General features: G+C 41.9%; 1 protein-coding gene across 2 annotated transcripts in view; it reads left to right on the top strand.

Annotated features, from left to right (window-relative positions):
- The window catches only part of Ube4b (ubiquitination factor E4B), a 97,002-nt gene that overhangs the window by 19,629 nt on the left and 62,387 nt on the right, over positions 1–14,986 (top strand). Inside the window, exons 2-5 of one of the 2 annotated variants that reach the window (XM_090335859.1) lie at positions 8–194; positions 6,343–6,478; positions 12,403–12,490; positions 14,648–14,792. In XM_090335859.1, the coding sequence (XP_090191985.1) occupies positions 8–194; positions 6,343–6,478; positions 12,403–12,490; positions 14,648–14,792 (556 nt within the window). Of the gene's footprint in view, positions 1–7; positions 195–6,342; positions 6,479–11,078; positions 11,246–12,402; positions 12,491–14,647; positions 14,793–14,986 lie in introns of those variants that run through there. The other variant, XM_090335860.1, reaches the window with a different exon arrangement.

The raw sequence follows: 14,986 nt of genomic DNA, 5'->3' as shown, positions 1-14,986 counted from the left end.
GTTGTAGATTCGGCGTAGGCGTCTGGCGCGACTCGCTGGTGGACAGACTTCCCAGCCAACCACCCCACTTACCTCTCCCCAGAGGGAGAACCCTCCTGGGCCTCCAATAGCAGCGTCAGCCCCAGGCCCCTCCCAGAGTCTTGGTCTCAACGTCCACAACATGACCCCAGCTACCTCCCCGATAGGTGCAGCAGGTAAGCTCTGCCTCCCTCCTGGGGAGCAGTTTGATCATAGCTTTCTGTTGAAACTTTCCTTAGCAGCTTCTGTTTTCGTAGTAGCTTAAAGCCAGCAATTTTAAAGAAAAAGCATTGTAGCATACATTTGTTGTTAGTACATATTCATTTTGATAGTGGGCTGTCAAAACAAATAGTACTTTATATGTAATATATATGTATATATATGTATATATATATATATATATATATAGAGAGAGAGAGAGAGAGAGAGAGAGAGAGAGGGAGAGGGAGAGAGGGGGAGAGAGAAAGAGAAAGATGGGGGAGCACCTGCATTTATGTATATATCTCAATGTATCTTTGTCTTCTGCTTTTTCAAACAAATTCAGGGCTTATCTCTGATAGAAAGGTGATTAAGACTCAGTTTGCTTTTGCTAGGTTTATAAATCTGGTTGATGTGTTTTTCTCTTGACTCCCTCCCTCCCTCCCTCCTCCTTCCCCTCCATAGGCTTTCCTGCTATGCTGAAAATATAAGATCAAAATAATGAATGGTTCAATAAAATGTATGTTTCTTGTCTTCATCTACATTAGCATGGACATTTTTTCTATAAATTTTAGGGGTGTGGCTCAGTGGCAAGTATCTAATGCATATCTAGCATGTACAAGCCCTAGGTTCCGCCCTCAGTACTTAAAAAAAAAAAACACATTTCTTCTGATGTGATATTTTATAGGTATCTCATAGACAACAATTTAACTATGAAGGTTCCTTTCCTTTTCCTTCTCTTCCCCTTCCCTTTCCTGCCTTACTTTTCTTTCACCAGTTCTAGGACTTAAATTTAGAGCCTGGGCACTGTCCCTGAGCCTCTTTACTCATGGTTAACATTCTACCACTATCCTCCAGCTCCACTCCCAGCTTTTTGGTGATTTATTGGAGATAAGAGGCTCACAGACTTTCTTCTCTAGGCTGGTTTTGAACATCAGTCATCTGTTCTCAGCTTCCTCAATAACTAGATTACAGATATGAGTCACTCACACCCAGCAAAGGCCTAATTTTTGTTTAATACATGAAGTCATAGTTGATACCTAGTACTTTTTGGCTTAGAAATTCTGGTATTAGTTTGGAGAACAGCAGCCATGGCTCTGTGCCACCCCACGGCGTGGCCCTCAACAAGGGCCCACACTGGGACCACAAATGTGAGCAAGCCAGGGCACACAAAGTTTGTGTGGGATATGATCCACAAGGTGTGCAGCTTTGTGCCCTGTATGAGCGCCATGCCATGTAGCTGCTCAGGGTGTCCAAGGACAAGCTGGTGCTCAGGCTCATCGAGAAGAGGGTGAGGACACACAGCAGTGTGCTGGCCGCCATACAGAAGACCACTGCCAAGAAGGACTGAGCTCCCCCTTCCCCTTCACGGCCCCCCAATAAATGTCTGCTCCCCTTAAAAAAGAAAGAGAGGAAGAAAAAAGTAAATTATGATGTAGGTGGGTGCTGGTGGCTCATGCATGTAATTCTAGCCACTGAGGGGGCTGCGATCTGGTGGGGTTGAGGGGCTCAGGATTACAAAGATGTATTTGTCTTCCTTGGTAGAAGTATTTACAGCTCTACTGTTATCTCATGGATCACGATTGGTCCATGCTTGCAATTTTAGAATCATCCTTATGTGGTTGCATACCCATTAGTTATCCCATTCCTCACCTGCCCGCTGTCTTATGTACTGAAACAAGGCAGGGGAAAACTCAGAACCAATTCATGATCACAAACTCAGCTGGACCCATAATACTGTCAGGTATTCCATTACATTTTCTCATTCATTTTCCCTCACTGATAATGAATTTTGTACCTTTCCTCCCATGTGCATTGCTTCATTCTCCATACACACCCTCAGTCTTTCTATTATTTCGATAAAACAGGTATACACAGAAGGGAACCTCAGTAAGTCCCACTTTCACGTCTGTCTGCCTACCTGATGCATGCCCAGTTCTTGTTAGGACAAACTGTTCTTATTCTATTGAAGCCGAGCCCCAAATCATGGTTCCTCTTGTCATGGTTCCATTTCCCCCCTTTCAAGTCCCATTCCTGGGGCTTGAACTCAGGGCCTGAATGCTGTCCTTGCGCTTTCTCAAGGCTAAATCCCTACCACAGCACCACTTCCGGCTTTTTCTATGTATGTGGTACTGAGGAATCAAACCTGGGTCTTTGTGCATGCTAGGCAAGCATTCTACCACTAGGCCAAATTCTTAACCACCATCAGATTTTTTTTTTTATGGTAGCCTGTGTAAATTATTGCTATAACTACTTCCTTCTTTTTCCTCTTTCTCTTTCTCTTTTTCTTGTTCTTCTTTCTCTTTCTTCTTTCTTCTTCTTCTTCCTTCTTCCTTCTTCTTTCTTCCTTCCTTCTTTCTTCTTCTTGTACTCAGGGCCTGGACATTGTCCTTGGGCTTTTTCATGGCTAGTGCTATACCACTTGAGCCACAGAACCATTTCTGGCTTTTTTCTTTGTATGCTTACAAGGAATCTGTGTATGTGGTACTGGGGCTTAGTGCATGCTGGGTGAGCACTCTACCACTAGGCCACACACCCAGCCCCATTGATATTATTTCTTATGGGAATTTTAAATAGTAACTCTTTCCCTGCCTTTTCCACCCACCTCTGTAGCACTTCACAATCAAACTCTCTTCTTTCTGTCCTGTGTCTTTTGCTGAGTGGTTTCCTGTGCCAGAGACCTCTGTTGTTTCCTCTGAGTCACTGTCTGGTCTGATCTGTCCACCTCAGTTGGCATGGCTTTCACCCTGTCCTCCTTGAATTTCTTTCTTTCTTTCCTTCCTTCCTTCCTTCCTTCCTTCCTTCCTTCCTTCCTTCCTTCCTCCCTTCCTCTCTCTCTCTCTCTCTTTCCTTTCCTTTCCTTTCCTTTCCTTTCCTTTCCTTTCCTTTCCTTTCCTTTCCTTTCCTTTCTTTCTGGGTCATGGGCCTTGAACCCATTGGTCTGGGCAGTAGCACTACCCTGGAGCCAAGCCCTATTTCCCCTTTTCTAGAGGTTAATTGAAGATAAGAGTCTCAGGTCCTTTTGTGCCCAGGCTGGCTTTGAACCTTGACCCTCAGATCTCAGCCTCCTGAGTAGCTAGGATTACGGGCGAGAGCCCCCACAACCTGCTTAAAGCAACTTTTAAATGCCTAGGGCTGGTGGCTCAAGCTTGTAATCCTAGCCACCACGCCCAGCTCTCTTTATCTATGGTGTATCTTCTTGTTTTCCTCTAGTTTCCTGGCTTTAATTACTACCTCTAATTTGATTAGTCCTAAATTTGCATCTCTAGCTCAGGCCTTTGGCCTGCTCCTTGAACTTCAGATTTATAAATAACACATTAATTTTCTTTTCTGTCCTTTCTGAGGCTTGAACTCAGGGCCTGGACACTGTCTCTCTGAGATTTTGTGCTCAAGATTAGCACTCTGCCACTTGATACACAGCTCTATTTCTGGTTTTTTGGAGGCTAATTAAAGATAAGATTTTATTTCACGGCTAGATTTGAACTCCCATCCTCAGATACTAATGTCCTGAGTAGCTAGAATTACGGGCTTAAGCCTCCACTACCTGGTTGGGAAATTTTTTCTTTTAAGGGCTAGCTAATCAATGTTTTTGCCTTTACAGGCCATAAAGTCATAACTGTTCATCCTGCTCTGAGAATTCCAAAGTAGACTAGAACTAAACTAGATTTTTTGCCACCTCTTATTACTTCCGCCATTACTGTCCCATTACCCAGCATCTCTGATCTGTTTTACTGGCATGGCCTCCTAACTAGTTTTTCTAGCACATGCCTGCTGAACTTTGGTCTGTTTTCAGTAGAGAGCTGTTTGGCCCATTGTCACAGGAGTGCAGTGTTGCGTAACAGCAATGCTATTATCATAAACTAACACAAAGATTTGGGCATCTTTCTAACCTGTCAGTTCTTGGTAATGCACCCTATATGAATCTTGCTTGTTTCTCATAGTCATCATTGTTCATAATCATAGACAGGTGGATATTATTAGTTATTGCTCGGGTTGAAGGAACAAATGTTTATGAGCCAGGCACCTTGGTTCACACCTGCAATCCTAGTTTCTCAGGAGGCTGATATTTGAGGATCATGGTTCAAAGCCAGCTGGGCACTAAAGCACATGAGACTCCTATCTCCAGTTAACCACTAGAGATCTTTGGTTTAATCTTTGGTGTTTTTCTCTGTAATCAAAGGTCTTAAGGGAAGGGACTTCATGGAAGTATTTATTCTTTTAGAATTTACCACGTACTTGTGTGTACATGTATGTTTATGTTGTAGGTATGGAGGGAAGGTATTGGGACAGGTCCAGCTTTAATAGCAGTAGGCATTTGTTCTAGTTTATACCTGAGAAGAAATAGCAGACATTATACTATAGAAAGGAAGTCTGCAGAAATAAGATCTTTCTTAGTTTTTTCCATCTCTCACTTTCCCACGCAGAATGCATAATTTACCTTCAACCAGCTCTCAGCCAGCCACATAAGTTTGAGAACTGCCACCTTGAATGTACCAAATTCCTGTTTCATTAAGTAGACATGCACTCTCACTTTTGGAAGATTTATTTTTAAGTTGACATTTGCAATTTTTATTTTAAAGGACATCAGAGGAGGTTGTATCAGAGTTTCAATCCTTTAGTATTCTCCTTTATAATGATTGAGGGAAAAAAGTCTTTGAAGCTTAGCTTCTATCTGTGATTTCTTACAGAAATGGAAAGTAGAAAGGGTGACAAGAGAGTGTATAGTTTCAGTGAGTGGTAGTTTGTGCTGTTGCTTTGATGTATCTTAATCATGATGATTTAATTTGTATTCTAGAATCTTCTGACCCATAGTCAGACCCATTGTCCATTGCGCCACTGGCCTACCTTTAATTTGTATTCTAAATGTGGTGAAAGAATTTTATAGGTTTAGGAAATGAGCAGAGTGGGTTCGTGTTTAGAAATTGAGGAACAGTCAGGGGTGGGGTGTTAGCCTTGAGCTACAAGAGCTCAGGGACAGCGCCCAGGCCAGAGTTCAAGCCCTGTGATCCATAAAAAAAACAAAAACAAACAAACAAAAAAACCCAAACTATTGGCTGGGAGTTTGGCCTAGTGGTAGAGTGCTTGCCTAGCATGCACGAAGATCCGGGTTCGATTCCTTGGTACCACATACATAGAAAAAAGCCGGAAATGGTGCTGAGGCTCAAATGGTAGAGCTCTAGCCTTGAGAAAGACCAAGGATAGTGCTCAGGCCCTGAGCTCAAAACCAGGACTGGCAAAAAAAAAAAAAAGGAAAAGAAATTGAGGAACAGTATATGCTTGGTAAATTGTGGGAATAATTACTTCATGTGAGCTGCGATGGAATGATCATGTGGAAGATGCAGAAAAGAATTAATTCATATAGACTGGGAGCGTGGCCTACTGGTAGAGCACTAGCGTTGAGAAAGTCCAAGGACAGTGCCCAGGCCCTGAGTTCAAGCCTCAGGACTAATTAAAAAAACAATTTAATTCACATGATGTCTCTGAAGTCCTATAAAATGTTACAAATGCTATGTAAGTAAATACCATGGTGTACATTCTGTTTACTGCAGTTACATGTGCTGTCCATATACTATTGTCATTACAAATAGTTTTTGTTTGTTTGTTTTTGTTTTTGCCAGTCCCTGGGCATCAGCTTGGGGCCCGAGCTCTGTCCTTGGGCTTTCTTCAAGGCTAACACTCTCCTACTTGAGCCACAGCACCATTTCTGGCTTTTTCTGTGTGATTCTGAGGAATCAAACCCAGGTCTTCATGCATGTTAGGCAAGCACTCTACCACTAGGCCAAACTCCTGGCCAATATCTTTTTACTTTTCAAGAATCTTTAAGGACTCTCTTGGAAAAACTAAATTGTATTTAGAGTGTATTGTCTGAGTTTACAGGAGAGGTGATGAGCCAGTTTCAGGCATCAGATGTTGGTCTGTTATTGGCCTTATATGGCCTATATAGGAAAATGATGATTTCCTTATACAATTCTAGGATGTTAATATTATTTCAGCACTTTCTGATGGAAATCCTCAGCTACTCAGCATTTGAGGATGTTAATGCAAGCAGTGTGTTCACTGTTGCCTTTACCATTGGTTTTTACAGCACTCACTCAGGCTTCAATCCCTTCTGTGTTTATTGTATAGGAGTCGCCCATCGGAGCCAGAGCAGTGAGGGAGTTAGTTCTCTCAGCAGCTCGCCTTCCAACAGCCTTGAGACGCAATCTCAGTCCCTCTCACGTTCCCAGAGCATGGATATCGATGGTGTCTCTTGTGAGAAAAGGTAACCAGAAGGCAATTCTCTCATGGAAAGTTCTACTCACCTTAGTCTAAAATGCCAGAAACCCATGCTACTCCTTACCCAATCAGAGCTAAATTTCTTAACATTGGAAGGTTTTTGTATCACTGAAATGTTCTTTATGCATTTGGTGGTGCTAAACATCTTTGAAAAAATTGTGGATAGTTAAAAAAAAAGACAATCTCAGGACTAATGTGTGACATGTAAGGAAAAACACAAGTGAAGCTGATAATGAACACATGGTATATGTGAAAAGCCTTGATGTGTGAAACATTGATAGTAGGATATGCAAGGACAGTGGGGAGAAGAAGCTAAGAATCAAGCAGATTAAAACACAGGTAAGCTAGACTGGCTAAATTTTAGACTTTAAAATTTAAAAGAGTTTTTCAAAGAGCCTTTAAAAGAGTTTAAACTAATGATAAAATTTCAAGAGAAAACATTAAAAGAATAATAATGTAGTAGAGTCCTGCCCCTCTCCTCACCACCAAGATTCATTCCAAGACTCCTGGTAGACATCTACAGCCATTCACAATACTAGACCGTTGTGTATTGTGTTTACTCTATCTCTTCTCTGCTACAATGCCACATAGGGCCAGAGTTCATCTTTGGTTCCAGGATTTATGACTGGGGGCTTCCTTAGTATCACTATCTTGGGCTTTGTGATCACAGTTAAGTAAAATAAGTTACTTCAAAGGAAGTACTTTGACCCTTCATCTGCTAACCAAGTGAAGTGATCAATGTGCAGGTAGCATATATCATGGGGATAAGCTGGAGGAAGGGTCATTCAGATCCTGAAAAAAATGATAGAATGAGATTTTATCACACTGCTTAGATAGCATGCAATTTCAAGTTAATGCATTCTGTCTGGAACTTTTTGTTTGGATCATAGTTGACTGAAACTGGGTAAAGTGGAATTGTATTAAAAGAGGACTACCAGAGGGGCCGGGAGTTTGGCCTAGTGGTAGAGTGCTTGCCTAGCATGCACGAAAACCCGGGTTCAATTCCTCAGCACCACATATACATAGAAAAAGCCAGAAATGGTGCTGTGACTCAAGTGGTAGAGCTCTAGCCTTGCGAAAGCCCAAGGACAGTGCGTAGGTCCTGAGTTCAAGGCCCAGGACTGGCCAAAAAAAAAAAAAAGAGGACTACCAGGGCCAGGAGCAGTTAAGTGCTTGCCTACCAAGCACAAAACCCTGGGTGTGATTCCTCGGGATCATATACACAGAAAAATCTGGAAGTGGTGCTGTGACTCAAGTGGTAGAACCCTATCCTCGAGCACAGAGAGGCGCAGAGGCAGTGCCCAGGCTGAGTTCAAGGCCCAGGACTGGCCGAAAAAGACTACCGTGAATTCCCCACAGAAGTAAAGGAAAAACACAAAGGGGGTGAGGGCCAGGTGCCAGTGGCTCATACCACGTATGCAATCCTAGCTACTCAGGAGAATCTGAGGATTCTGCGGTTCAAAGCCAGCCTGAGCATGAAAATCCATGAGACTCTTTAACTTCAGTTAACCACTGGGAAGCTGGAAGAGTCACTGTGGCTCTAGTGGTAGAGCACTAGTCTTGACCTGAAGAGCTCAGAGATGATGCCCAAACCTAGAGTTCAAACCCCACAACCAACCAAAAAAAAAGAAAAAGGGAAAGAATGGGATGAGGGGGGAGGCTAGTGGTCAAGTCAAGAAAGGAGAAAAATGAACACCAAGTTTAAAAGGGGGCAAATAGCACAAAATCACATGTCTGGGGAAAGAACTGTGGTTCAAGTGATAGAGTGCTTGCCTAACGAGTACCAGGCCCCAAACTCAACCCGAAAACTGTCTCATAAAAATTTAGAAAAGTTGAAGCTCGGTTCAGTGGCTCATTCCTATAATCCTCGCTACCCAGGAGGCTGAGATCTGAGGTTCAAAGTTCAAAGCCAGCCCGGGCACAAACGGACCTGAGACTCCTACCTCCAATTAACCTTTAGAAAATGGGAAGTGGGGCTTGGCTCAAGGTTAGCTACCAAGCTGAAGAGCTGAGAGATACCACCCAGGTCCAGGGATAGGGCCGTATGCTTGAGTTGAAGCGCCTAGGCTGAGTTCAAGTCCCATGAACTCCCCCCCTAAAAAAAAAATTGTCACAATCATAGTAAAAAAACCACGCTGGATTAAAAATAATACAGAATGCTTTACATTTGTTACACAGGCTCACCTGAAAATTAGAGGTTGAAGGTAGAAGGTAGGAAAAGATGTACTAGCAAAAAAACACTTTGGAAGACATCGGGACATAGATAATGACAGATTTTAATACACAAGGAAGTACTAGAAATAAGTCCTATAGTGATGACAATTTAGATTATCAGGAGACTATAACAGTTTCAAATGTATATTTAGTAGTATTATAACATCAGCATGTGGTAAAAGGCAAATATTGATAGAATTATAAGAAGAAACTGACATAATCATAGTGGATATTTTAAAGTTCTTGCTTTGCCCACTAATTGATGGAAAGACATTAGTAAATACACACACAGTTTGAAAACTACACAGTCAAGAAGCTTAAGAGTATACCCAGTCTTCACTAATACCAGTCAAAAGTTTTAGGAACCAGAAGCATATAAGTCATACAAATCATATATTAGGTTAGGGAGTTAAGAACTTTAAAAAGAAAGCCTAGGACTAGGTTCTGGTAGCTCATGCCTGTAAGTCTAAGATCTGAGGGGTCACGGTTCAGAGTCTTCCCAGACAGTAAAGTCCATGAGACTTACCTCTCTGAGACTCATATCTCCAATAAACTATGACACCAAAAAAGTCTGAAAGTAGAGTTGTACTGTGGCTTAGATGGTAGAACACTGTATCTTGAGCAAAAGAAGCTCTGGAATAGCACCCGAGCTCTTGATTTCAAGATCCAGGACTAGTTAAAAAAAAAAACAACATGCACATTGGAAAAATTCTAGTTACCCCATCAAAGGAAAAGGTTAAATAGAAGTTTGAACAGAAGTTGTGTGTGGTGGCACATGACTGTAAAACCCAACAGCCTGAAGACAGGGATCTTGAGGGGCTGGGAATGTGTCTCAGTGGTAGAGTGCTTGCCTTGCATGCATGAAGCTCTGGGTTCAATTCCCCAGTACCACATGCACAGAAAAAGCCAGAAGGGGTGTTGTGGCTCAAGTGGTAGGATGCTATCCTTGATTAAAAGAATCTCAGGGACAGTGCCCAGGCCCTGAGTTTAAGGCCCGAAGACTGGCAATAAATAAATAATAAAAATAACCTGTCTGAGACAATCATGGTCTATAATAAAGGCTATGCAGGAGGCAAAGATTAAGATGACCATGGTTTGAGTTCAGCTTAGGTGAAATATTAGCAATAATCCAGGGTCACAAATAAGTTGAGCATGGCGTTGTATACCTGTGGTTACAGTTGTGTAGGAGGCCATAGGTAGAGCATTGCCATCTGGGCTGGTCCCAGGCAGCAGTGTAAGACCCTATCTAAACAACAGCAGTAAGGCAGCAAGAGCAACCTATAGCAAGAAAGACTAGAGGCATGAATCAATTGGCAGACATCCCTGTGTTGAAATTCTAAAACTCCCACTCACTCCCCCAAATCCCCTGAGTTCAAACCCTGATGTTCCTACTGACTCCCCCAAGATAGGGATGAGTATGTAGTTCATTCCATTGCTGAGTATATAGCTTGCTGAAGGCTTTGTGTTTCATCCCCAGTGCCACTGAGTCCTCATGCCTGTAGGCGTACGCCTATAATCCTAGCTACTCAGGAAGCTAAGATCTTAGTTCGACACCAGCCCAGGGAGGAAATTCTGTGAGACTTTTAATTCCAGTTAACCACCAAAAAATTGCAAATAGAGTTGTAGCTATAGTGCTAGAGTATCTGCCTTGAGTGAATAAGACTAAGGGATAATGCCCAGGCCCTGAATTCAAGCCCCAGTACTGTCACCAAAAGCAACAATTAAAGAAAAATTCAACAGGACACTGATGGCTCACGCCTGAAATCTTAGCTACTCAGGTGGCTGAGATCTCTGGATCACACTTTGAGTGCTGGTTTCTCTTATCTCCAGTTAACGACCAGAAAACCAGAAGAAGATTTGTAACTCAAAGTAGTAGAGCACTAGCCTTGAGCAGAAAAGCTCAGGGACAGTGCCCAGGCTTTGAGATCAAGTCCCATGACCAACAAAAAAATGCAATGTAATAGGATTTTTTATTTATGTGTATATGTGTAATGCATATATACATGCATATGTGTATATATACATATATGTATATAATGATCAGGAGTATAAATTATACCAACAGTAGAAATTCAGTAATTAACATTTACTAGATTATGTATTGAAGATAAAAATTCCTTTGTTGGTTTCTGCAGAAATTTAGTAAAATTCCACATTGCTTCATGTTAGAAATCTTAAATAAATGCCCTTAAAGTGGCATTGGGGCTGGGATTGTTGGCTCAATGTAGAGCCCATGCTTAGCATGTATGAGACCGTGGTTTCAAATCCATTGACATTGACATATGACAGAGACAGTTCACTGTATGTCCACCAGCTCCCTGGCATTTTCTGTCTCCTTTACTGTTAGATGGGGGCCATGCAATTTGCTCTATCCACTAGACTATGAGTAGGAGCGGCATGTCACTTTTAGGTGAAGGCAGTTGAGCCCACATTCCTCCTCCATCCCTTTCTTCTCTTGCTCCAGTGACCTTGGAGGCTGTGTATTGCAGAAGGCATAGATTAAAGATGGAGTAAGGATGCTTCACTCATCAGACTTTGCGTAAGCAAGAAATAACCCTTATAGTGTTAAGCCTCTAAGATTCCAGAGTATGTGTGTATCTGCAGAATAGATGATCTTAATCTGATTTAAAGGACACCTACCAAAAATCTACAGCAACTATATTTAGAATAGTTAATCACTGTAAAAATCAGGAATGAGATTAAGGGTAACTGCTGTTTCTACTTCTTTTTTACCTGTGGATCCTACTTAGTACAGTAAAACAATGAAAGAGTGGAGTAGAAGAAGCATGTTACTATTTGGAGACAAGTAATAAACTCTTTGTATCCTTAAACACAACTTACTATAACCAGTGACATTATGTGCCAACAAAAAGGAAGAAAAAAATTAAAAAGGTGTCATTCACAGTTCATTAAAAACCATACAGGAATAAACTTAGTAAAAGAAGCGTAAGACTTTAATGGAGAAAATTGCAAGGTTTATTGAAAGCCCTTGAAGAAGGTCTGCATACTTACAGACATAAGAATGCAGTGATATCTCTTGTACTTAGTGAAAATCCACACAATGGTTAGAATCTGGAGGGTTAAACAACTAGTCAGAATGATTGCTAAGTAGGTATGGTAGAGGAAAGGCCAGGAATAGCCAAGACACTTTGGAAGTAAGAAGAAAAAAAACCGAGTTGGAGGTATCGGCTTGACAGATAAAATGTTGGCTGGTAAGTGACCAGCGTTAGCTAGTCCACAGGCTGTATGATGGAAGAGGAATGAGTATCTAGAAATAATCCCACATATTTATGATGGTGGGCACATGACAAGAGATTCTTATCAATGTAGAAATGATGGTCTTTTCAATAAGTAATTCTGAACATTAATGTGAGAGAAAATATAAGAAGTACTTTATTTTTGTAATCAAACTCTGGGCACACAGCGTGTATCATATAAAAGTAATTGTCTAGAGAATCTGCTTTACTGATTTGGGGTTTTTGTTTGGTTTTAAGAGTAATGTTTCCAACATATATGAGAGGCAGGATGTTTATATTCTAATACATGATGATCTCTTTAAAATTAGAAAAAAATGATGAACCATTGTTTTGCTTTTCTGACTGATGTTGATCATTTTAAAACTTTTCTCCAACTAGCAGCTGTGGCAGTGGGAATTTTATAAAAAGTGAAAGACTTACTTATCTTTTATACTTAAAGCATGTCCCAGGTGGATGTGGATTCAGGAATTGAAAATATGGAGGTTGATGAAAATGACCGAAGAGAAAAAAGAAGCCTCAGTGACAAGGTTGGTAAGGAATGCGACTTTGTTTCATTTAGTCTTTACTGCAGGTAAGATAAACACATCATCCATCTGTACTGCAGGGCCTGTACCAGCAGCTGCCCAACAACTGCTCTCATTTGGCTTTATTGCTGACATTCTACCACTTGAACCATTCCTCCACTTCCTGCTTTTTGTTGATTGTGTCAGGGCTGGCTTTGAACTCTGATTTTCCTAGTAGCTAAGATTATGGGCATGAACTACCAGTACCTGTCAATCAACCAGTCTTCTGAAGAACAAAGGTAGTTTTGATTTCTCCTTCCTTTCTTCCCTCCTCCCACCCTCTCTTCCTCCCTCCCCTCTCCCGCTTCCCCTCACCCTTCCCCTTTGGGTCTTTCAAACAGATACATGACAGTATTCTGAGGAAAGCAAGAATATGTAAAATCCAGTAGCAAGCAAAAAGTTTTTGAAACCATGAGTCCTTTACGTTGTGTTGCCACCTGAGCATAATTTCCTATATTTAGGACTTTTTTGTTTGCTTCTAGTCTTTTGAAGTGTTACAGCATAAACAATCACATCACTTTTTGCTTACTGTTTTTTGTTTTTTGTTTTTTTTGTGGGTCATGGGCTTGAACTAGGCCTGGGCACTGTTCCCTGAGCTCTTCAGCTCAAGACTACAGCTCTTACCCTGGAGCCAAGTTCCACTTCCAGTTTCCTAGAGGTTAATTGAGATAAGAGTCTCAGGTTCTTTTGTGCCTGGGCTAGCTTTGAACCTTGATCCTCAGATCTCAGCCTCCTGAGTAGCTAGGATTACAGGTGTGAGCCACCATGCCTGGCTTGCTTACTGAATTTTTAGGAATAGTTTAGCAGTACATGATGAATATTAGAACCTCCTGGTGGTACAGTGGCTATAGTGCTCAAATTTCTATTCTATAGTACTTACAAAGTTGTTTTTCATATGTGATATTTTATCTGTGATAGAATATAATGAGAAATAGACATTTTAGAAATAATATCTTTTGGGGGTGTGGGCAGGGGGCTGAGTACCAGTTCTCGGGCTTGTACTCAGGGCCTCATGCTCTCGTTTAGCTTTTTCACTCAAGAGTGGTGCTCCAGGGGCCGGGAGTTTGGCCTAGTGGTTAAAGTGCTTGCCTAGCATGCATGAAGACCCGGGTTCGATTCCTCGGTACCACATACATAGAAAAAAGCCGGAAGTGGAGCTGAGGCTCAAGTGGTAGAGCTCTAGCCTTGAGAAAGTCCAAGGACAGTGCTCAGGCCCTGAGCTCAAGCCCAGGACTGGCAAAAAAAAAAAAAAAAAAAAAAAGAGTGGTGCTCTGCCACTTGAGGCATAGCTCTACTTCCAGTGTTTTAGTCTTTAATTAGAGATAAGAATCTCTCCGATTTGTCTGCCTCAGCTGGTCTCAAACCACAATCCTGAGATTTCAGTCTCCTGTGAAACTAAGAGAAGCTAGAATAACAGATGTGAACCAGTTTCCCAGCTGTCAGTAATTGTGTGCGTGCGTGCGTGCGTGCGTGCGTGCGTGTGTGTGTGTGTGTCAGTTCTGGGGCCTGAACTCAGGGCTGAACTGTTATTTGGCTAGTATGTTGCCACTTGAACCAGAGTGCCACTTCCAGCTTTTTCTGTGTATGTGTTACCAAGGAATCAAACCCAGGTCTTTGTGCATGCTAGGCGAGCACTCTACCACTAGGCCAGGCTTCCAGCCCCATGACCTTGTTCTTTTATGCTCCCATGTAAGTTGTATCATAAACTCATGAGACCTAGATATTATAGACTGGAAGTCATAGTAACAAGTTTAGTTTTCTCTTAGTTAGTAGGTGAGTAGTTTTATGCTTTTTTCCTGATGATATTGAAGTTGGAAAGCAGGGCCTCATGCTTGTTAGATTGTCACTCTACCACTTGAGCTATGCCCCCTTTTTGCTATTTTGGTGATGGAGTAAACTTTTCTTCCTTGGGCTGATCTCAAACCATGATGATCCTGCAGAGCTCAGCCTTCTAAGCAGTAGCTAGGATTATTATAGGTGTGGACCACAGCACCTGGTGACCTTGTGTATTTAGAGTGTCCTCATTAGTAAATGAATGGAATCTGAATATAATATTCCTAGTGAACTGTCTAACACATGCCTCTTACCAGAGATTAACCATCAAATCTTCTTTCCCACAAGGAGCCTTCTTCAGGCCCTGAAGTATCTGAAGAGCAGGCCTTACAGCTGGTCTGTAAGATCTTTCGTGTTTCTTGGAAGGACCGGGACAGAGATGTCATTTTTCTTTCTTCACTTTCTGCGCAGTTTAAGCAGAACCCAAAGGAAGGTAAGTCTAGCTCAGCAGTCTTTTCCAGAGCACCCACAGGGAAACAGTGTGAGAACTTTGGCCTCTTCTGTGGTCTGCATGTACCACTGCAGCAGCAGCAGCTCCGTTACCAGACAAATGTCATGCTGAACACTAGCTCCAGTTCAGGAACAGGCACTGTGTTCTGCAGCTTGAGGTCCTTCAGTGTCATCTTA

Source organism: Megascapheus bottae, chromosome 6 (assembly GCF_031878675.1).
Source record: "Megascapheus bottae isolate mThoBot1 chromosome 6, mThoBot2.hap1, whole genome shotgun sequence".
Taxonomy (NCBI): Eukaryota; Metazoa; Chordata; class Mammalia; order Rodentia; family Geomyidae; genus Megascapheus; species Megascapheus bottae.
This window is presented reverse-complemented; position numbering and strand designations above follow the sequence as displayed.